This window comes from Sceloporus occidentalis, unplaced genomic scaffold (genome assembly GCF_023333645.1).
Source record: "Sceloporus occidentalis isolate IW3139 unplaced genomic scaffold, rSceOcc1.0.p SCAF_258, whole genome shotgun sequence".
Lineage (NCBI taxonomy): Eukaryota > Metazoa > Chordata > Lepidosauria > Squamata > Phrynosomatidae > Sceloporus > Sceloporus occidentalis.
Window position 1 is genome coordinate 53067 of NW_028317238.1, and position 22169 is coordinate 75235.

The following is a 22169-nucleotide window of genomic DNA, read 5'->3' on the forward strand; positions in this document are numbered from 1 at the left end:
CTGGTCAGCACCACTGGGCTGTAAGTCCGAGGCGGTGGATCCACGCGCTGTATTTACAAACACGTGCGGGCCGCTGAAGCCGAGGTGTGATATTCATTAGCCAGGGCCGCAGCGGGACACTTCCCGCTAATGTTCCGTAACGTGTTAAAGGTGAACTATTTTTAGTATAGGAGCTGATCTTAGCGTTGCTGTAGCTACTCCTCGCCGACACAAACTGAGCCCCTCTGCCGCGAGTCCCGGGTGGGGATAAAAGTTTCCTAAACTTTGATCGGTGTTTGGACAGAGTTAGCCTGCGGCTCAAAAATTCACCTTGTGACATAAAAACCATGTGTTACCGGGTGGTAGAAACTGGTGTGATTACTTTGAAATGCGTGAACACTTGTTTCAATACAGCAGGGGAGGCAAAGTGCAGGATATGGATACATATTACATGCTAATGTTTTAACTCCGTGATTTCCAACCTGGTTCTCAAGCCACACCAACAGGGCAGGATTTTAGAATTACCCCATTCAGCTCCAGAAGAGACATTCATAAAACCTGGACCATTTGGATTATGAACTCCACATTTTTTAGGGGGGAATTGGCACACTCTCTGATATCGCAGTATATTCCCTGGTTAATTGCCCCTAAAAAGAGTCCCTCATATCACCCAACACAGTATCTACAGGACCCAAAGCAAGAACAGTCAATTAGTTTTCCCAGACCCCCAGACTAATGCCCCCTCTGTCCATCCAGGAGATCCTGACATGGGGTGCCCTAATTTCGACCTATAATTGATGGATTCTCACTGGGTTGGCTGCATACGTTTCCCCGAGTTTAACCATCTGCCTCTCTCCAGTCCACACACATTGCAGGGTGCCTTACGTCACCTGACTGCTTAGGCGTCATGAGAGTTGCAGATCCTCAAAAGCAGGATAGCGACTTGTTGGCAATGCCTGTCCTATGTGATAATTTAGTGGACCATAGTGTTTCATCTTTAAGTAATTTAGTGGGTGTGTACTGCAACTCCCATCATGGAGAGAGAGAAGTATAATGCACAGGAGAAGCGTTGTGTCCGTTCCGCTGGTCCCTATAATTTCAAGGGACACCGATCACAATAATAAGGAACCAGAGCTCGTTCTTACAGAAAAAAAAAACAACACGGTTCCTTTGTCTGCCAAGAGATATCCCGACACAGACAAGATCATAAATACGGCATGTGTATGAAAGTCTCGATGACCTTGGAGGTTCTCTGCGTCTTTGTTCTACAGAACAGTCCTGTTTTCTGTGTACCTGCCTCGTACACGCCGGGTATGACATCACATCTGGCGCTTCTAACATTCTCTGAGGTTATTCTATATATAATAAGCATTAAAACCTCACAATTTACTTCACTCTGCTGCTAGCACCATGCGAGGTTAACTGCCTTTTATTTAACGCCCATGAATGGGTTAATTTCCCCATGGTGACCGAGAGCGTTAACAAACTGGGAGAGCGGGTAACGCAGTAATTGGTGCTCCGTAGAGGTTACTGGTTTCTCCGCAGAGAGTGACTGTAGCCATTGTAACGGGTCTGTTAGCCGGATATCACAGCTTATGGGCTCTTGGAGGAAAGTTACTTCTATGGCTGTTTCTCCAAATTTCTTTGGATGTTTCAGAAAAAACCCCGGGACGCTGTCACACTAAGATCGGGTAAGAAAGGAGATGGAGAGAGGACAGACCTGGTGTCTCCAGACCAACAAAATGGACAATATATATATATATCAACTGTACGGTCAACAATTATCCGTAACCAACAACAACCATCCGTTTCAATAAAAATACGCCATTCATGAAACAACAACTCTGTCTACAAAACACAGCGACTCCTTACAAAGATCAGATCGGGGGGGGGGGGACGATTTAATAAGGATTATCAGATATAGTAACTTTACGCCTGACAGTAAACCCCGATTGCGTCACTATGGTTAAAGAAGCCGACATTAGCATAGGAGCAACGCAAGTCAGGAGATGTAATGTCACAGCACTGTATTATGTTATAGAGCGTGATGTCACAACTCTTCCCAACCATGACATCACCAATAAATTCTGTCTCAGTCATTCATGGTTAACAAACATTTCAAGAGGATCTGAAGCTAGAAGCCCCCTTAAAACATCTGCCCATTATCCCTGATCTAAAGACTCAACCCTAAATCAGTCGTTGCGCATGTTTAAATCCCCTTGCTGTATTCTGCTGGGAAGCTGTTCCATTTCTCTACCACTCTCTCAGTAAAGTAAACACTACCTTACATTACATAAGAGCCTCTGACCTGTACATATATATAAAATCAATATGGATTACACATTAAAATAGGTCTCGATGTTGGACGCAGAGCTAGATTTATTTACCAGACCCCCCTAGGACCCCCTGTAACCCCCACGCTGCCTAGTGGGGTGTCTGTCCAAAGTACCTGCAGTTATCTTCTAAGATGGACTTTTTTGGTCTCACTATATATTTTTGGCATTATTTTGGGGCTATTTCCCCTCTAGGACCCCATCTTGTGCTTTTTGGAGCCCACATGACCCGCTTGTCCCGACGTCACCTCCCTTCACCTCACTCACAGGCTCCGAAAGACCATTCCAAGGGAATTATTATTTGACTTAAGATTTACTAAACTCAACTAAACTACATACACTTAATGCCTTTTGTGTGTTTTTCCAATTTAATCAGATAATGAAATATTTTTGACCAATTAATTTTTTTTAACTGGATGCACACAGCACCCCATGATGCAGCATTGCCAGTAAAGGGTTAATACATTTCTTTACATTAGAACAGTTACATGCATAACACATCTTAGCGGCTCAGGTGGCTTAAAGTCCTTAGAATCATTAATGTGGTAGATAAACGGAACAGCCTCCCAGCAGAATTGGATCCTGAATCCTGACTAAGGTTGGAGTGTTTGACTAGATGGGGCCGAACGGGTCTGATCCGCTCTTATTCCGTGTCAGTAGGAATATCCATCACCATTCGTAGAACCAAAACGAATTTCGGTGCGAGACAAACTGTAATCCGAATGAAGCCTTTACTGCGTTAAGATGCAAAGATAAGAACACAGAACAGGTACTTTAGTTATAGGAAAAGAGGAAGTTTGGTGTAAAGAGCTAACACTCTAACTTGGATGTAAATTTACTTAAACCTGCAGCGAAGGCAAATAACTTTGCATTCATGATGAATTCAGGAAAAGTAACAAAATATAGACATATGCAAAACCCAGATGTATTTGCCTTTGCATATTCACAACGCCACCTGCCGCCGCCCTGCGCGCTGGATATTATTAGGACTGATTTCTATAGGGCCATCATATTCCGCAGCGCAGTACAACGGAGAGAGAGCGGAGCAAACCCCGGCGGAACCGACATTCCCGGCCGAAACACTTCATAGAATTACACAGAAGAATAGCAGATGGATCCAGCGGGGATAAAAACGGTCTATTAACCCTTTAATCACTTGCCATGTCATGCACAACTATGACGGTCTTCCTAAAACAGCTTTCTAAAAATACTGCATTAACCCTTTTTAGGGCAGTGGGGCATTTAGTTCCCTGCTTGGACAATGTAATAAAAAAAGACTGTAAGTGGAAATCTGAGGCACTTGGCAAGTATCCAAAGATCTATAGACATTTCTAAACACAGCAGCTCCATACCGAGTAGTCCATGGGGCTCGGACTGCCGTCTCTCGCTGCCTCTGCCGTGATCTTTCCGTTTCTTGCTGCCTCGCAGGCTGCCAAAGCGCTTCATTAGATGCAGCCGGCAATGCGCCTTCACCAGAGTTCTGACATTCCCAGAATAAAAGAAAAAGAAACGAAATATCCGAGTCCCAGCGAAAGAAAAACTCCCGGCCGGTCAGAGCAAAAGAAACACCTGCCGGGCGGCGGAGCTTGTACCGACTCCTTGCAGAATTAACTACTGGGATTGCAAGCGCCGCCCGGTCTCACGGGGAGTCTGCATCGCGATCTCTCCGCAGATCTTTAGCTCGCATTCTTCTCGTTAAGTGGCGAAGCCGGCTGTGGATACCGCGCAGGGTCGTCTCGCTCGGGAAAGGTCTCTCCTTTTATAAAAGCCCACACCGGGGGGTCTCGGGAGAGGAGCGACCGTCATGTGCGCTTCTGCACGGTGTCTCTTTAAACGGACACCGCCCCCCTGGTCCAGACAATTCTTGGCACCGATTGGTCGGAGCACATTCTCATTATGACATCACGCAGCTATTTGGACTCGTGCTCCGGGGCCTTTGCAGAGTCTGGCTGCGGATGAACGTCAAGTGCCCCCGAGTGACAGATCCACGCGTACAAAAAAAAACGTGACGATTCCGAATGGAAAAACGTCACCCGTGACCCGTGACGTACTGGCAACCGCAGCTCTTGAGCGCCGGCAATTCTTTTTCCTTCTTTAACCCTCTCAACACCGACGTCATCCAGATGCTTAGACAACAAACCTCATCACTTTTAGCCAGCCAGAAGCATCAGGCTCCGAGCCAAAAGCCCCCCCCCAAACCCCTTATTTCTATCATTCAACCCAAAAATTCCAGGGAGACCCCAAGGCAGGTACAATGGAACCCCCCCCACCACCTGTTTTGGAATAAAACCAACAAAAACGTTAACGGAATTGTATCTGTTTTTTGGGTCCCTCCGGTTCCAAAATCCGGGATTACGGAGGGGCGAAGCTGAATCCTCGATGGAAATAAGATTGTCGGTTATTTGTTTGATCCTTTTAGATTGTAAGCTCCTTTGCGCCGGCCCCTCTTCACTTTTTCTTTCTGTAAAGCCAAGTTGTGATGCGTTACTTCTTCCACGCCGTTCACTCATTGTACTGCGCTGCGGAATATGATGGCGCTATAATAATCAATATGTAATGAGGTTTTTAGGGAGTTGTACCTTCAAACTCCATCATATGTTAGCTCCATGGTTCAGGGTTGAGCCATGGATGGCGTGGTCTTGGTGGAGAAGAGTTCTGATGTATCCCTTAGTCCTCCCCACTATGACTTCCCTGAATTAAATCCAGTCTCCTGCATGCATTTATGTCATAAGGCGGCACGGATGACACAATCCAGAGGATTCCAGGGCGCGGGAACTAACTTCTCAAATAGCATCGGGGGTAGGTGAGCATGGAAATTCCGGGTAAATGATAAAGTTACTATTTATGAGACTTTTTGCAACAAATATTACATTATACATATTCCCTCCAACCAAAGGCTCAATAAGTAAAGGACATAAAAGTACGGCGGGAATTCCGCTTTATGATGTGCGAATCGGGGAAGAGGATCTGCCCGGACTACTGAATCACCGCAGGGTGCCGACCCCGTTACCTACACCCCACATTGGGGGATTTGTAATCTTATTATGGATTACGCAACAAATTATACCCCATCACTCAATAAAAAATTCCTGTAAAATAAAATACATTCAAGGCTCCGGCTGCTACAGAACCCGGAAATCCCACCCATCGGGGCGAAAAAAGTGTTGTCATTAAATCTTACTTTTCAAAGCCGGTGGAATGTTTCCAGGTGATTGTTACACATTTATTATTATTATTATTTATTTTTATATATACACCGATCAGCCGTAACATTCTGACCCCTGACAGGTGACGTGAATAACGCTGATAATCTTGTTATTGTGGCGCCTGTCAGTGGGGGGGATACGTTAGGCAGCGAGTGAACATTCTGTCCTCAAAGTTGATGTTAGAAGCAGGAAAGATGGGCAGCGTAAGGATCTGAGCTACTCTGACGAGGGCCCCCCTCTGCCCCTTCTCCCTATCCTTACTTACCTTGTTGCCGGAGTCCTGTGGTGGGATGAAACGCCGGCACCGCGACGGAGTCACGGAGAGTGAGGGGCGCCGAGCGGTCGCTGAAAACTTCACGAGCAACCGCTCGGCGCCCCTGCCTGGGACTTAAATTGAAACATCGTTTTTTTTAACATCCTCCATGTTAAATAAAGTTAAAACAACTTTAATTAACATGGAGGATGTTAAATAAAGTTTAAAAAAAAAAAACCGATGCTTTCGGGCAGGCTCCCCTGTTGCCATGGCGCCCTGTGCGGCCCTGTTTACAGCAACACGCACGCTCTCCCTGGACCATACCCAGAAGGCAGAAAACGACCATTTATGGGGGGCTTCGGCATCTTATTATAGCTACGTTCATTATATCGCATCACACAAATACTCAAAAGTGCAAATTTAGCACCCAAACCTAAAGAATAGCTGAGCTCGCCTCATCATCATATAATAATTATTATCATATATCATATTACCATCATCACCTCGCCAACAGTAACCCTGATTAAACCCAAGGTAGATATAAAAGGGGAGGAAAACCAGCAAGCCCAAAACAATAAAAAGAAATGCATCTTTAGGGGCTATGTCCCCCACGGTGTGTCTAGTACTGTACTCGCTTACCAATTCCAGCAAAGATACATGCGCAGATGGACGGCAATGGCGCTGTTATATTGTGGTCATGTACATGGCTTATGGAGCACCCCAGAGAAGTGAAGTCATCAGAATCGGGACTGGCCTGTCCGATACAGGACTGTTGGCGATTATGCAGGAAAATGCAAAGTTTTTCTTCAATGGCTTTCCGCAATATTTACATACAGCCAGGTATAGCAACCTTTAAGAAGCCCTTTTTTGCTTTCTATGACAACAGCCTATCAGTGTCTGCTTTTGTTTCACGTGAAAATGAACGTTTCCGGCTAAGTTATGAATGAAACTAAATCCAACAAGAATAAAGAATTATTTCTGAGATTGTTTTGGGGCCATTCCACGGTGCCAGGAATGAAGTTTCTAATGCTTAATGTTTTACGTTGAGCACCCTGCAGGTGGACCCTCAACTTTAACTTCTTCATTCTTGCACCTATTTATTTGATGGAACAAATTAACCATTTAACATCCGGGTTACTATCAGGTTATTGAGACTGCGTATAAGTATCTGTGAGCGTTGTGTGAATGAATCATGCTTTCCTAATTCTCTCTCCGTATCATCTCGCTGCCAGCCCGTATCAGACTGCCGGCAGTAGCTTGTGCTGCCACCTAGTGATAAAATGGGGCTTTACACTTTTATACATCATTAAAACGTGTTTTTTTTTTCTTCTTTTTTTAAATAATATGATGAAAGCCGTCATTTTAAAAGATTGACCAAACGTATAGGTCCATAACTGGATCTAGACAGGTTTTAAACATTAAGTGTCAGCCTGAGGACTCAAGTCAACCAAATGCCACAATAATATAGCCCCCCCCCCCACCAAATAATTTTAGAACACAAATGCCCCAGGGCTCACATCTTCAACCCAGCACACGCTTACAGAAGAGTACAAAAAGGTACAAAACACACACATAGGGTCCTGGTCCTGATTCAGTGAACCCCCCCAACATATAAAACCCCAGCCAAATCTTCTAATCCGGTAGCCCTCAACAGATATTTAGATGAATTGATTGCAGATAAGCGCATAGGTCCATGTAACTGCTGGGGGAAATTTCCATGGAGCAAGTGACCCGCATTATGCATTATAACATAGTAGCAACATGTAACTTCTTTTAAATAATGGAGTGGGCTGCAGAGCTGACATTCATAAATTGCTCAATCACTTTCCTTGCCCATACTATATGCGCCCTAATTATTATAAGGACTTCGTCCCCCTGCATTAGTCCCGTGTGCGTGTTCCAGTACACAGTCTACATGTGTGACTGCATTCCCTTCCTTGGATGTTAGCAGAACGCGAGATACCGACTGCTGGCACGGAGCCCGGGACATTTTTTTACCAGCCGAGACAATTCGAACCTCGCAACATTCCTTTACTGCACATTCTATATCACAAGAAACCACAAAATAATCCGGGGAGGGGGGTCTTAGCTCCAAACCATACGTTCTACGCCACATTATTTATGATGATTCATGCGATATCTTATTTAATCTTATTTAAAACGTAAGAAATATAGGTTATGAAGCAAATGCGGACCCTTGTGAAATACTTTATTCCTTTAGTCGCCGTATCTTTAACAATTGTTAAAGGACTCATTCTAGCCTAGCTAGCCTGGTTATAATTTGCTGAGGGTGATGTGAGTTGCAGAACAAGTATATGCGAATAGTTACAGTTACTCAGCCCTGAAATGCAGCAGTTTGTTTCTTTAAGACATATATTGTATGCTGTAGAATATAAGGCACACATATATCATGACGGATACATTTCTTACACCCCCCCCCCAAATGTTTGGTAAATAATTTTTTTCTTTTTCAAAGATTTATGGATGATTTAGTCAGGGGTATCTTATATTCTAAATAAAACAGTAAGACTTTTTTTTTTTACTTTTTTTCTGTGGGTACACAGCATAGAAATATTAATATATTAAATATTAATGATTTTTTTTTTGCCCCTGTGGGCATCTGCAGAAAGGTGCAGGGAAACAAGATAATAAATAAGTAAGAAAATACAAAAAAAAGTCCAGGGTTTTATTAAGCCACAAATCCCCCTCGTCCCGAACCTCCAGGGAAAAAATACAATGGATTTTGGACCACGGCATTGGGGGCATAAACAGCAGGCGCTCCAACCGCAGAACAGTGGAGGGTCTTCGATTACTGTGTCAAAGTACAGGGGGCAACAGAAACTGGCTTCACGATAGGAATCTCAATAAATGCCCCACGTGCAACTTTCCTTTCCAGTACTCTTGCCACAGACGTTGGATTCCACCTATGGACGTTTATGGAAACCTCTGTGGATGAGCTATTATTTCCCGGGAATACCCCGGACCCTGTCCTGCCTCCTGTTTGTACAAGCATTTAACTTGCCTTCCCCCCCAAATCTCTGTGACCATGCGGAATGGCTTTGTTGTCCCCCCTACATACCTGGAGGCTCATCTGGCTTGGCTTTCGACCTGTTAAACGTCCCGTTCTATCTCCGATTGAATAAAATGTTCTGTCCAACGCAGGGGTAAAATAACACACAGGTCACAGCCCACCTTTCATGCGCTGCCAACCCGCTTCTGTTTGCAGTTTTAAAGGTTAGGTTGCAATTTCAGCATCCCGGCCGGTTTATATTTTTAAACAAAGATTAAACATTTTTTTTTAAAAACCCAGCTGCTTCTCCCTATGGGAAAAAAAGGCTAAAGTACTTTTGGTTCTCAGACACAAATAAAATATACAGGGTGAGCTTGGGAGTCAATAAACACTAATCATTTTTACATATGATGGGGGGGGGTGCAAACAGCATACAAAATTATAGATGATGCACTTAATTGTAAGCTCTTCTGGGAAGTCTACGGCCAAAGGAGAAAAAACTGTCCTGAAATCCTGCATAAACTTCCAATTTACTAATAGGTTAAGAGGGTAATTGCAGCTTCATGTCCATAGCTATCTGAAGTCCTAAAATTACCAGGACAGTCCTGACAGTTTGATGTATATCCTGGCTGGTCGAGTCCTGTTGCATGTATTGGTCGTGTCACGTCGCATGTATTGTACTTTAACATGTAATAAAACATGCGATTTTAACATGTATTTGGTGGCTGTTTGGGATTTCCCAACCCCTGCAGTTCCTTTTTTTTAATGCATGGGAAATATATGCTGAAGAATAAGAAGCGCGGCTATACTGCCCTCTAGTGGTCATTTAGGAACTGCTCAGACTACAACTCAGCAGTAAATGGTTATTTAAATCACGTTGCTTTTGGTTGAATTCATTAGTACTGATTAAACATTCCGAATGACAGTTATACATTCATTAAAACCACGAAAGAAAAGCCTCATAACACATAAAGCTCATACTGGTGCGTACGGACACACCGACTCTCAGCGACGGGATGCGGCTACATTACGGACATTTTAGAGTGTTTTCTCTCCAGCTATTTCACATTATGCACTAAGACCTCTGGCTCCTGAAAGTCCTCCTCAATGTACTTAAGTGCTTGGTGCTACGTTTCCTACACTTACCCTAAATAATAGGGAGGCATAAGTCTCCCCCGAAACACATTTCCCCAATACATTTCACTCATTGCTGACATCACACGTAAATATTGCCCCCCCCCGGAGTATTCAAGGTGTTTGAGTAACAATTCCCTTCTAGCATTAAAGAGCATACCATTATTATCCGTATATATATATATATATATATATAGTTCTATACAGTATATAGGCTTCAAATAAGCTATTTATTTAGTATATTGAGTTATCTCTTCCCTACTATTAAGGTGCTGATTGCCCCAGGTAGCGTTTGTTGGGGTTGGGGGGAAAGAACTTCAGGACTGGAAATGATAAGATGTCGGCTCTGTCACATAAAGAATTTTCCGTATGTATTTATAAGGGGGCACCGCATTAAAATGCACGTGATGGCCGGAGCGTCCCATTAATGGTAACTGAGCATCCCAACTGGTGCTCTTCTCACTGCCGTATCATAGCTAAAAATCTATGCTTGAATACAGGTGAGTTCATTCAATATCTTTACTCGCTGACAAGCTGTGGCTTTCTTAAGAAATGTTATAGTGGCTATTAAAGGGTTAATATTTGAACCCAGCCATTAGAGTCCCCCATGTATAGGTACGTGCCCTTCGTGTATTCAACCCAATATTTGAATCTATTATACTCCTCTCAGGAGGCTTGCCTCTATCCGGAGTCAGACCGAAAAGCGTCCCTTTAACCCCTTAATCACAATGGGTTGTCCTTAAACCCATTACAAACAATGAATTGTGCGGCATGTACGGGCTTTGTCATGAAGGGGTTAAATTATGACCCGCAAACTGGTCCAGAATGCGGCGTTGCCGTTCTGAGATTCCAGGCGTGCCGAGGAGGACAGAAGCCTCTCCTGTCCTACAACCTAAATCTGTATACTTTATTAAAAAACAATAATCCCGGAAAGCTGGCAAAACATGAGAGACGGGCCCAAAAAAAAACCCTGAAAAAAAAGCAGCTCGGAGCTTCTTAACAGCAAATTATTTAACTCTTTGGCTATAATCGCCCCCCCCCCTTCACACACCCTTACACTCATCAACGCATAGTATGGGGTGCGCCCGCTTCATGGTGCTGCAGAAATGGATTTATAAATAAAGATTATAATAAACACCAAATCCAGTGCTGGATACAGTAATAACCCCCCCCAGCACTTTATTCAGTAATATAACCCCCAGCGCTGTATACTGTAATAACACTCAGTGCTGTATACTGTAATGTCGGTGACAAAAACCTGGTTTTTTTTCTAATTTTCTCCCAATAAACTCCTTTATCTGCAGACCTTGAGCCGTCGTTGCTGTCAGTCATGTGATATTTTGGGTGACTTTCCCGGCTCCAACACCACACTGAGCTGATGCTTTATGGTAATGCTAATGAAGTCCGTCCCTCCATAGACTTTCATTAATCAGGGCGTCTGACTGGGAGATTAAGACAGAGCCGGCGTATCATTTATCACAGGCAGTATGATAAGGAGAGGAGCGTGAGCAAATGGTAGCAGCCTGCAAACAGTTTTATTAAATTAATAGTAGTACAATTAACAGTTAATTGTATAGTAAATTAGAGATGCAATTATATTGCAGCGATTAAAAATGCCTTAAGCTGCAACATGGCTACGAAAGGGTTACTGTAAGCATAAAAACCAAACATCGAAATTACCGAGAAGAAGGCAGATGGGAAACAAATGTAAAAGAGAACAACTTGTAAACAGGAACTGCTGAAAGATTCCATCCCCTCTAATAGCCGAACTAAAAATACTAATTGCTAACATGTGCAATTCGGTTTATTCCCATCACTTTCTATACGGTCCTGCAGGAGTGCGAGAAACTCAATTATTTATAAGGGCCTAGTGTTTAAATAAACCTTTGCAGATTCAGAAGGTTTAACCCCATAAAAACAACACAGAAACTTTTATAAAGCTTTTTTTTAGATTCTATTGCAGCAACCTATCAGTGCCTGCCTTTGCATCACATGGCAATTAAGTATTCCAGCAAAAATAAGAATGAAACAACATTTTTACATGATTAAATATGTAAGGTTTTGGGCAGCCATCAGTATTCAGTGGAACAGCAGCTTTAAAGGCATTTTTTTTAAATTACAAAAGGCATCAAAAATCAGCTCAGTAATTAATATTCATGTATGTTGAGCAAATACATATTAGAAAGTCTGTCATTTTATTCTTTACTCTGGAGTTTTAATCACATAAAAAAACATAGCTGATGAGTATGAATGAGGAGGATGCAATGGTAACAATACAGGTGACTAAAACAAGCTGGCTGTAGCTGGAGCGATAGTGGGGACTGGGTGAAAGAACGCGATGTAGATTGGGACTGGGCAAAAGTAGACGATGTAGAATGGGACTGGGCAGAAGAACGCAATGTAGAATGGGACTGGGTGGAAGAACGGGATGTAGAAAGGGACTGGGTGAAAGAATTGGATGTAGAATGGGACTGGTGAAAGAATGGGACTGTGTCATTCTCTGCTCAGTGGCCACCAACATCTAATACATCCAGCATCGGAAGAAAAATGCAGACTGAGAGGAGCAGGTCAAGCAAAAACCCCATCTGACGGTATCTACAAACATCCCAAATGTTTCAATATTTTAATAGTTAAAATGACTATGAATGAATTTTTGGGGGGTTTATTTACAAAATGAAGAGTTAACAGGACAAAAGGGGGCTGAGCTGGCCCTGTATACTGAGAAATTCAACAGGCGAGAGGACAGAAGAAACCTCAATGATTTAGCTATACATTATACAGGGCCAGCGAAGCTCTCGCTACAGCAGAAGCTCACTGGTATTGGCTCTTTATAACTTATATCAGCCGGACCAATTGGTTCTTTACTGCTATCCCTATCTCAATGTTAAAGCAACGTTGCTGTTCCACTTAAAGAAACATTAATTGTGCTCTATAGAATGTTAAGCGACTAACTGTTAGCAGATGTTTTCATTTTCACTTCTAAAGCTTTCATTACAAAAAACAGAACACTATGTCGAGCTCTTTCCAGTTTTTTTATATAAACCTAACAATGCCTATATTTTCATTAAACTATCCCAAACATGGTGCAAATTTGACACAAATATCTTTTTCCCGGAGTTTTTCTAGCTATCTATGATATATAATTATTCTTATCTGTTTTTACATCACCTAAGTTGAATCCAGAAATGCGACCATCGCAGGTAAAGTATAACAAGCAGCAAAGCGTCTCGTGAATTATTTATCTTTGAGATGTTGACAAAATAAGAGCCTAAATAATAAAGCACAGGTTCTTGGATGACGCGGAACCTACGAGTTAAAAGGAGGACAGGACATGAACTGTGGTTGGAAGTGGAGCAACCACCTACAACCCTATGAAAGCATATTTTATCATTATCATAATCAAGAGGGAATAAAAGTTGCCCCCAACCTGAGTTACGCGCCAGTTATAGAACATTATCATCCATATTAATCATAAGATATGATAAATAAATGCCAAGCCATTTGAAAAGTGTTTTGTACTCTGTTCGTTAACATAAATGAAGTGATCATACAGACTTAAAATGTATAGCTAAGCTTAGGGGCGTCCAACCTGCGGTCCTCCAGCTGCTGCAGGACTACATCTCCCATAATGCTTTTTCAGCTAAGGGGCTGGCTGAGGAGTATGGGAAAAGTAGTCCCGCAGCAGCTGGAGGGCCGCAGGTTGGACACCCCTGATCTATGGTATATATATATATTTTAGTTAATACTAAATTATTGGAGGTACACAGCCCGTTTTGATTTTATTAGGACGTTGCTTGGTTAGAAGGACATGTTAAAGCAATGTAGACGCTCCAGGTTTGACCCGAAGTCTCCGGGTTCAGCACTTCTTCCCCGATCTCCAGGTCGCTTACTTCTTTCTCCAGGCTGGGGGAGTGGTATTTAGCCACGCCCCCTCACCACCCACTTAACCGCCTACTCAAAACAATTTAGGACTAGCCCCCCCTCTATGTGAAGCTAGCCCCACCATACCAAGGGCTAAATTCCCAGGTCTAATTATAGGGTCATACACAACCACCGAGGTCCCCTTTCACACTCTCATAGCTTTTACAGTAACCATGTTAACCTGAAAGCCCCAGCTCATGCTTTCTTTAATTAAGATAACATCTTCTCTACAGCTGAGCCTAAATCTAAAAAAATGAAGTTAAATCTGATTAATCTGAATATCCGATTAGTGTTAAAAAAAAAAAAAAAAGCTCTCGATTTAATTTCCAAAGACCTATAGTCCCTGATGCCCCACTGCGATTTACACGTTAGAAATAATCCATGTAATTATGCATGCTTAATGCCAAATAATAATGGAAGATTTCATATATTCACAATATTTAATTTTGGGCCATGCAGGGCTGTTTTGATAACATATCTCCCAAGTGTCACTGTTCTGGAGGTATAGTCTCTTGTTGGGACCCAAATCCTTGATTTATAAATTATATTATTTTTAAGTATATTCATATATATTATTTCTCTAGTATATTAATAGCTACCAGTAGGCTACAGAGTCACATAAAGCTCCTAAAACAAAGAGCCATGTTGGGATTAAAAAGGATTTGCCTAAATTGGGGTACTTTGATGTAGTTGCAAGCTATGTAATATATGGTCATAAAGTGTGATACGCAAGTCTGCATTAACACCAACTCACTTTAACACCATACACTTACATTTATACACACTGTCTCCCTCCCACCACTAACCCTTAGCTCACCTCTGACACTCTTTCACCATATGCTGACACACACGCATGCTAACACGATCTACTAACAAGACATATCAATGGTAACACAATACAGTAACATACAGACACATACATGCTAACACCATACACTAACACAGGATTACACTAACACCATACGCTGAGACACACACACGCACTCTAATACCATACACTTACACACCCATACACACGTTCACTCTCTTGTTTCCCTTATGTTGTGCTGAGCTCTCCATTCAAGCTCCCGTGCTGCTGCCCTACGACAGAGAGGTCATGCAAAACAAATTACGTGACCCCAAGGGGCAACTCGGTTACCGAGGTGCCGCGCACACCCACATTAGAGCGCCCCCTACACGGTCCTGTACATTGAGTAAACAGGACATAACAAGTAGCGCATCACATAATAATTTGGACTTACAGAAACCAAAGGTATAAACCATTCTGTATAAAACGTATCTTTCGTGCGCAGACACGCTCTGTATGCAGACATTGCTTGGAAAGAAGACTTAGGGAGTCCAGTTGTATTGGTCTGTGAAACCAGTAGAGTAAAAGCTGGGCAAACTGGAAGTTATTTTCATTCTGCTGGTATAAATAGGTGCAGGTGGAATGTGCTGGCTGGCTGTCCCATTCATTGGGTATTAGGTTCCAGAGATCTGTTCTGTTTCTGCTATTCCACTGAAAGTGCTGCTGACCCAGCAAACCGGAGCGGGTCAGCGTCCCAACCAAACAACAACTAAACCGGCTGTCACAACAGTCAACAAACATCTTTGTATTTGAGGAAAAAAAACTATTTTTTTGTGATTTTTTAGTTTGAAAATCATTATTTTGAGACTGGGTAGAAATCAAAACCACCCATTCAAACCTATCACTTGCACTGGGATGTTTTAAAGGTTCTGTTCCACTTACTCTGCAAAATGTAACACTTTTGAAACTAAATCTAGCATTGGTAATATCAAATACCCAAAACCTTTCCCAGAAATAATGCTTCAATTACGTAAAATGTTGTTAAATTGGTGTTTTGGAGTCATCAGCCGAAGTCCAATAAGAATGACGATGTTCAGTGACATCACACAGAAAGAAATGGAGCATCCATCTCCTAAGTTTGTAGTCCTGGAAAACTTTCCTGAAACCTGCCTCTTAAGTCTCAAACCCATCAATGTTTGCACAACGAGCCCATCCCTTACCTTTTCTTGACCTTGTGAAGAACTTGATGCCACCAGGCGAGGTAGATGTGTGTGAACCGGGGGATGAAGAGTCTTTGGAGGAGGACCTGAAGATGCCACTGAAGCTCATCCGTCGAGGCGAGCGAGGAGGTGACTCTTGATGTGGGAATGGAAACACAGTTTTCGGCGACCCGGGGCTGCACTTTGACTTAACCGGTGCTGACAAAGGACTGGATGGTCGGTTTGAAGACCTCTGGGGAAGAAGCTTTTCGAAGGGCTGCCAGTGCTGCTGCACTCTTCTGTCTGCCAAAAAAGAGAGCACTTAAAGGGACACATCACAAAAAAACACTAAATATTGAGTTTTGGAAGCAGACAGGACATACGGTTCCTTTACTGTTGTTGTTCCACAAGTCAACAATTTCGAACATGTGTCATTCTGTTGTACAGCACAGAGGATTTTAACTTATTGTCCATATCATTTACCATCTATCTAAAGAAGATACGTCTGAGTCCTGAACGCCTAGGTAACTTTGTCTCTTTTTCTACGTTGACCCAATAAAGCGTATCAACTTCAACTAAAGCCTCCATCTTCTCTTGGACCACCTCGACTACATCCATTTTTCTTATAATCATCTACAATCACGTTTAAGAGTTCACCTTAAAAGGAGTCAGGGGTCTAACCAGGGGAAACGGTGCCCTGACCATGGCATTCAAAGGGTCAAAGCGTCGTTTCTGGAAGGGGTTAAGGCATTAAACAGTGCCACGGATGATGTTTCTGGAAGATAAACGCGCGTTCCGGATCTCCCACCGTCTCTGGAACAAGGTGTTCAAAGGCTGGTGGTGTGACTTTATTTTGGAGAGCCTTGTTATTGTGGTTATTGGCAGGGATCTGTTGTGTGTTCCTTGTTGTGTATACACGGAATATGTATTTTATTTCCCTGAACTGAAATTCGAGGACATCAGAGGATTCTTGGAGTCGGTTTTCCACTGATCCCTGATGATGTGTATAGAAACAGCAGGGAACGGCTTTATAAATAAATTGTGTAAATAAATGGATTATCCATATTATAAATGCCTTAAATACTCAAATAATTGCCAGCTGCCCAAGGCATAAATATCCTCAGGGGCCCCTACACCGCTGTCCCTTCTCCCATTCAATGCCCCGGCTGAGCCCCGTTCTGTAGGTTATAATAAATTTCTTGGACCCCCCCCCAGGTGGTTTGTTCCATCGGCACTTCCTGTCTGTAGAGTAGGCAGGGAGTGCTTCCTGTGGCAAAGTATTTGTCATAGGCGTTCGATTAGAGAGTCTGCCTGTTTAGTGGGATGCCCCTGCTGTGTGTACGATACAGATTTATATTTAAATAATTCATAAATAAAGGCCATTGTTAAAATAACCAACCTTTCTTTGGACATTTTTGTCTGAACTGTCCTGGTCTCCATCCAAAAATGGCATAGCAAAGGAGCTGAGGTCCTGGAAGAGAAATAACCATTATTACATTAATATCTATCTGATCAGGACCCGTCACAATGCTAATTAGATATAATAAAAGCACGGAATTTGTTTTCTTTTCATTAGCGGGGAAAGTGCCGTCCCACGTCTATGCTTAATTATTACAGAGCATTGTCTGGAGGCAGGTATGGCGCCGAGAACACAATGTTCGCTTGCATCGAAACACTCTAAGAGAAATCTATTTATGACATGACCCCGAAAAGACATCGTATTTATACTGAACCAGAAGAAAAAACTCCCCCAGATACTCATCAGAAGATTATGGTTGGCTGCGTTGCCAAGTTTGTAGAGACACAATTGTTTGGCAATTTGTGTTGTCAGAGGTATAGTAAGGTCATGAAGTTCACAAATTGTATCATCGAGTAGTATAATCCTGTGTCGCCAAACACGGCAACAGATGGACTTTTTATTTTTGAGTAAATATATTTTGATGTAAACACACGTAGTAAGCGTGTACGGTTCTCTGCGGAGCTTCAGGTTCAGCGTCAATCATTTATCATTAACTTTGTACTCGGTATAATCCATTCTCAAATCGGATTGTTACCTACGACGGTGTTTCTCTCTGTCTTGTCTTCCGCTACCCCCAACAGAGCAGCCTTTCACGGTCTCCTTAATCTTAGAGGTCTTGGGTACTTAGCGGGCCAAAAAGGCCTATTTGATTAATATATATATATATATATTTTTTTTTTCTACTAAATAAGACACAGTTATGTTAATGCAGGCGTGTCTAAGAATAAGACACAAGCACGAAAACACAGGGTATGTCACTTTTTTGTTCATTAGCAATAGATAAATGGACTCTCATTTGCATATGGGTGTCAGAAGGTAGGGGAACGGAGCACAGCGCAGTGAGACGCTAAACACAGGTGATGCCAAAGTGGTGCAAGCAGGTATTTATTTCACAAAAGACAGGCATATACCGGAAGCGAAGTCTTAACACAAGCCGTAGTCAGGGAGTACAGAAATACACGAGAGTCCTTTTAAACGTAGCCGAGTTCCAGGGTAATAGATAAGCACAGAGTCCAGTAAACAAGCCGAGGTCAAATTAGCCAGGAAATCCACAAACAAGATAAGGGTAAGGAAGGGTAAGATTCAGGTAATCAGCATACAGGAATGGAGCACCGCTTAGTTAACAAGCCAGCACTGACTGAACAGTGCTGGGGGTTTATATAGCCCTGCCAGATCCTGACTCCTCCCCTCTAATTATCCACCATCAGTGTAGAGCTGTCAATCCTCCCTATTCCCCGCCCTCTGCTTACCTCCTGCACTAGCTTCAATGGAACTGGGAAGTTAGACACGCCCCCCCGCCATGGACAACGTGTTCGCGGCCATCTTCCGCGAGATGCCTCTCAATCGAGGCCGGGGATGCGGCCCACGCCGCAACCGCGTGGTTCTCGTACGGCGTCTTGGCTGTCCGGACATGGAGGCAGTTCGTGGTGGGACCCTGCACGGCCGCCGAGGTAGGTTGGATGCCTGACAATGGGATTCGGTTGGGGCGCATGAGCCGAGAGTCCTAGTCTCCTGCAGACTGATTTGACCTGTTTAGCTCTTTTCAGCGCGATATAAAAACTGATCTAAACCCCAATGCGACAAAAGCCTCCATTGTAGAAGTTCAGTTAGCTCTTTTTAACTTCGGTAATTATTGTTCCTTGTCAGCCTCATTGCACTTCTTTGCTGGTCAGGATGAGCGCCAGGCTCCCCCTGTTACTTTGTATCTACATGTTGTAACCTCTATGGCTCTAGTCTGCCATTTTTTGGTAACCCTAAAGCTGCTTGGTACCCAACCTCACGTTGACCTCCCCGATCCTTCTTCCCTGCCTTGTGCGTATTCCCCAGCCTCTCTCACTCACCTTCTCTTCATGGCTCTTCTCTTCTATAGTGTTCTTTTTCTTTACTCTGTTTGTCCTTTTTCTAGTCTTTTGTTTGTATTTACTCATAGATTCCTCTTTACCCATGTCCCTGCTTATAATCAGGTGATTTAGAGGTTAGCAAAAATAGGAAGGGATTTGGTCTGCAGTACCCCAACGCTTAGCTTTGTCTGTGGCCTCCGCTCAGCCTTTGGGCTCCCAAAAAGTCCTTACGGCACAAAAATATTGTTCCAAGCAATGAGACTTTTACTGAAATTGTCATGGTTTGGAGCGCAGCGAGGTCTACCGCATCGAGCCTAAAGCGGCTGGCTGGGGTAAGCTCAGGCCAGCGCGGGGCACGGTAAACATGATGGGACAGCGGCCGTTCCCCATATGTTGTACAGCGGACTGTCATGGTGGACATCAAAGATTAGGAAACATGGTATTAGGAAACGTTCTCTTTAAGTATGCCGCAGCAATAGGCTGTTTGCATTAGAATTCTGAACTTTGTCCTGATAAAAACAAACAGCGGCTTTAAGTTCTGGCTGTGGGCCAGGCTGCGCCCGTTAAAAAGAAAGTGTTTTTAGACTCTTGGAAGGGCAACTTTCCCTTCAATGACACCTGAGAAAAAATCATTCAAGTTACTGCAATGTCACACGTTGTACACACGCTGTACGGTCGGTCACTGTCCTTCTCAAATATAAAAATATATATATAAACTGTAAAAAGTTCTTAATCTGTCAGCGCTCGGTTGTGAAAGCGGTGTACACTTCCGAAAGGCTGGTGAATTTGTTCCTTCTAGATGTCGGACTGGGAGTTTGGGGAAGTTGAACCAAAAAGTAACTTCAAGGACACCAAGGTCGGCTTCTCCTATGTAATATTATAACTTGACACCGGTAAAGCTTAAAGTTTTGGTCCTTTGACTTGATTTTCTGACGGCGTTTTCCTGTTACTTTGGGCTACAACACTGGTGTTTCCATCTTGGTCCTACTTGGCCTATAGTCTGTGTATGATGTCACGTTAACGGATGACGCAAAGATTGATAACAGAGTTGATACTCCAGAAAGGGGTAAGTTTAACGTAGCCAAGTGTAAGATAACGCATTTAGCACACAAAGCAGACCTAATGAAACTTTAACGGACCTGGTTAAGAACAGAGAGACGGTGGCTTTAGAAAGACAAAAAAATACAGAAAATCCAAGAAGGGACACTGACACGGTCCTTGGTCTTATTAACAAAACATACCAGGAAAAAATGAGGTGGCTTAGGAATAGGAAAGGGAGACGGGTACATAATAGAAACCAATCAAATCTATCAAGCGATTAAAAAAAAGTCCACAAAGGAAGGATTTTTAATAAAATGAGTACCGGCCGGGCTAGATCACATGATTTAAATAGGACTGAAGGCTTGGGGGGTGATAAAATTCTACTTTATGAAAAGTGTAGTAGATACCTGGAACAGATTCTGTGTTCACACAGTGCGTTGCAAGACTTTATTATTCTGTAGATCTGGTATTCTCCCTATTTATACACAAATAACTCAGTAAATCATCAATCATTTGTCATCCTTGGGCAAAGCCTAAAGGCCATGGGGGGCAGAAAATCCCCCTTTCCCCCTGATTGTTGTGGCAATCTCATTAACTGATCAAGTGGCTGATCTTCCAGTTTGCGAAGATCCAAAGTGTACTAAACAAATAACGTTTCTGTGTCTTTGAAAGCGAATTCTAGAACCTCTGCTAAAATATATACAAAAACAAAGTTGTATTTTCTCTTTTCCCCTGCATTTTTAAATATATTTTTTTAATATTCCTATTATTCAAATTTTCTTTGCATAATCCCCCAAAAAAATGCAAGTAAGATTTAATACCATAAGAGATCGGTGAAGCTAATATGCCTTCTAGGGTTCTCATATGTTACAGATGAACGTCGGTCTTTCCATTAGAACGAGTGCTGCTAGGAAAATACGGCACAGAATATTTAAGCCCACCATGGACGGCGAGGGTGCCCATGTCTCCGAGACGAAGGAGACTGAAGCACGGGATATCTGTGATGTAATATAAAACCTATTCGAAAAATAAAGCGTGCAGAAAATAATATAACCGTTTATATAAGGAGACAAACATTATCCAGAACGCCTTCTTAATAACGTAATCAATATCTATATAAACCAAAACTAGTCAGCCTATAGCAAGGGGATCTAACTACTTATATGTCCTTTTTACTTACTTCTTATATCTCCTTTTCATCTTTGCATTTTCATAAACCCTAAATATTATATTTTGTCAAATAATAATAATTATTATCATTATTATTATTGTTATTATTTCCGAAAGTCACTCAAAGCTGCTATTGAGAATAACTTTTTTCCGGGGGCATTTAGAACCTTTTTGGTATATTGTGGTATTTTTTTAAGCGTTCGGATCGGTGTGGTCAGGGGGGGCTCCAAATCGTCATGGACACTAGAAGGCCACCTCGATGTTAGACTCATAATAGCTTGTTATTCACAGTCCCTCTCCAATAAACATTGTAGCAGGAACAGATAACACAATTATACGGCCGGAATGTTCAGATAAAACCTGCGGCTCTTTATGGCCTTCGGAGAGGAAAGATAACGTTCACACCAAAATATGTTAAATCTGCTACTTTGTTGTGGTCAACATCAGAACGTCAGGTGACAACACAACGAACCCTATAGATGGAAAAACAATCAAACTGAGACACTACATACGAGACATACATGCAAACAAACATCTTCAATGGCTGTTAGAACTGCTAAATGTCCACCCCTACCCAAATAATTCCTAAAACAAGTAAAACTTTGCCTTGTTCAGATTTTTTTTTTTTCTGGGAACACTTAATTGTCACGTGACACAAAAAGCTAGCAATGATAGGCTGTTGCCATAGAAACTGAAAAAGCTTCTTAAAAGTTTTCTAAAATGACAGATTTGCTAAGGGGTTTTTTTTGTCGATAGGATTGCGTTAACCCCTCGTC

The 22169-nt window shown here is 42.6% G+C and overlaps 1 protein-coding gene across 7 annotated transcripts in view; it reads right to left on the reverse strand.

The window, feature by feature from the left end:
• The window catches only part of LOC149275903 (5'-AMP-activated protein kinase subunit gamma-2), an 89083-nt gene that overhangs the window by 38993 nt on the left and 27921 nt on the right, over nucleotides 1–22169 (reverse strand). For 2 of the 7 annotated variants that reach the window (XM_089504159.1, XM_089504161.1), the window contains exons 2-3: nucleotides 17222–17293; nucleotides 15844–16125 (exon numbers count right to left, since the gene is read on the reverse strand). Coding sequence is in view for 6 of the 7 variants with exons in the window: in XM_089504161.1 (XP_089360287.1) it covers nucleotides 15844–15952 (109 nt within the window). In the remaining variant the exon portion in view is untranslated. Of the gene's footprint in view, nucleotides 1–3664; nucleotides 3759–4370; nucleotides 4378–12647; nucleotides 12682–15843; nucleotides 16126–17217; nucleotides 17294–22169 lie in introns of those variants that run through there. The other 5 variants (XM_089504162.1, XM_089504160.1, XM_089504164.1 and 2 more) reach the window with 3 other exon arrangements.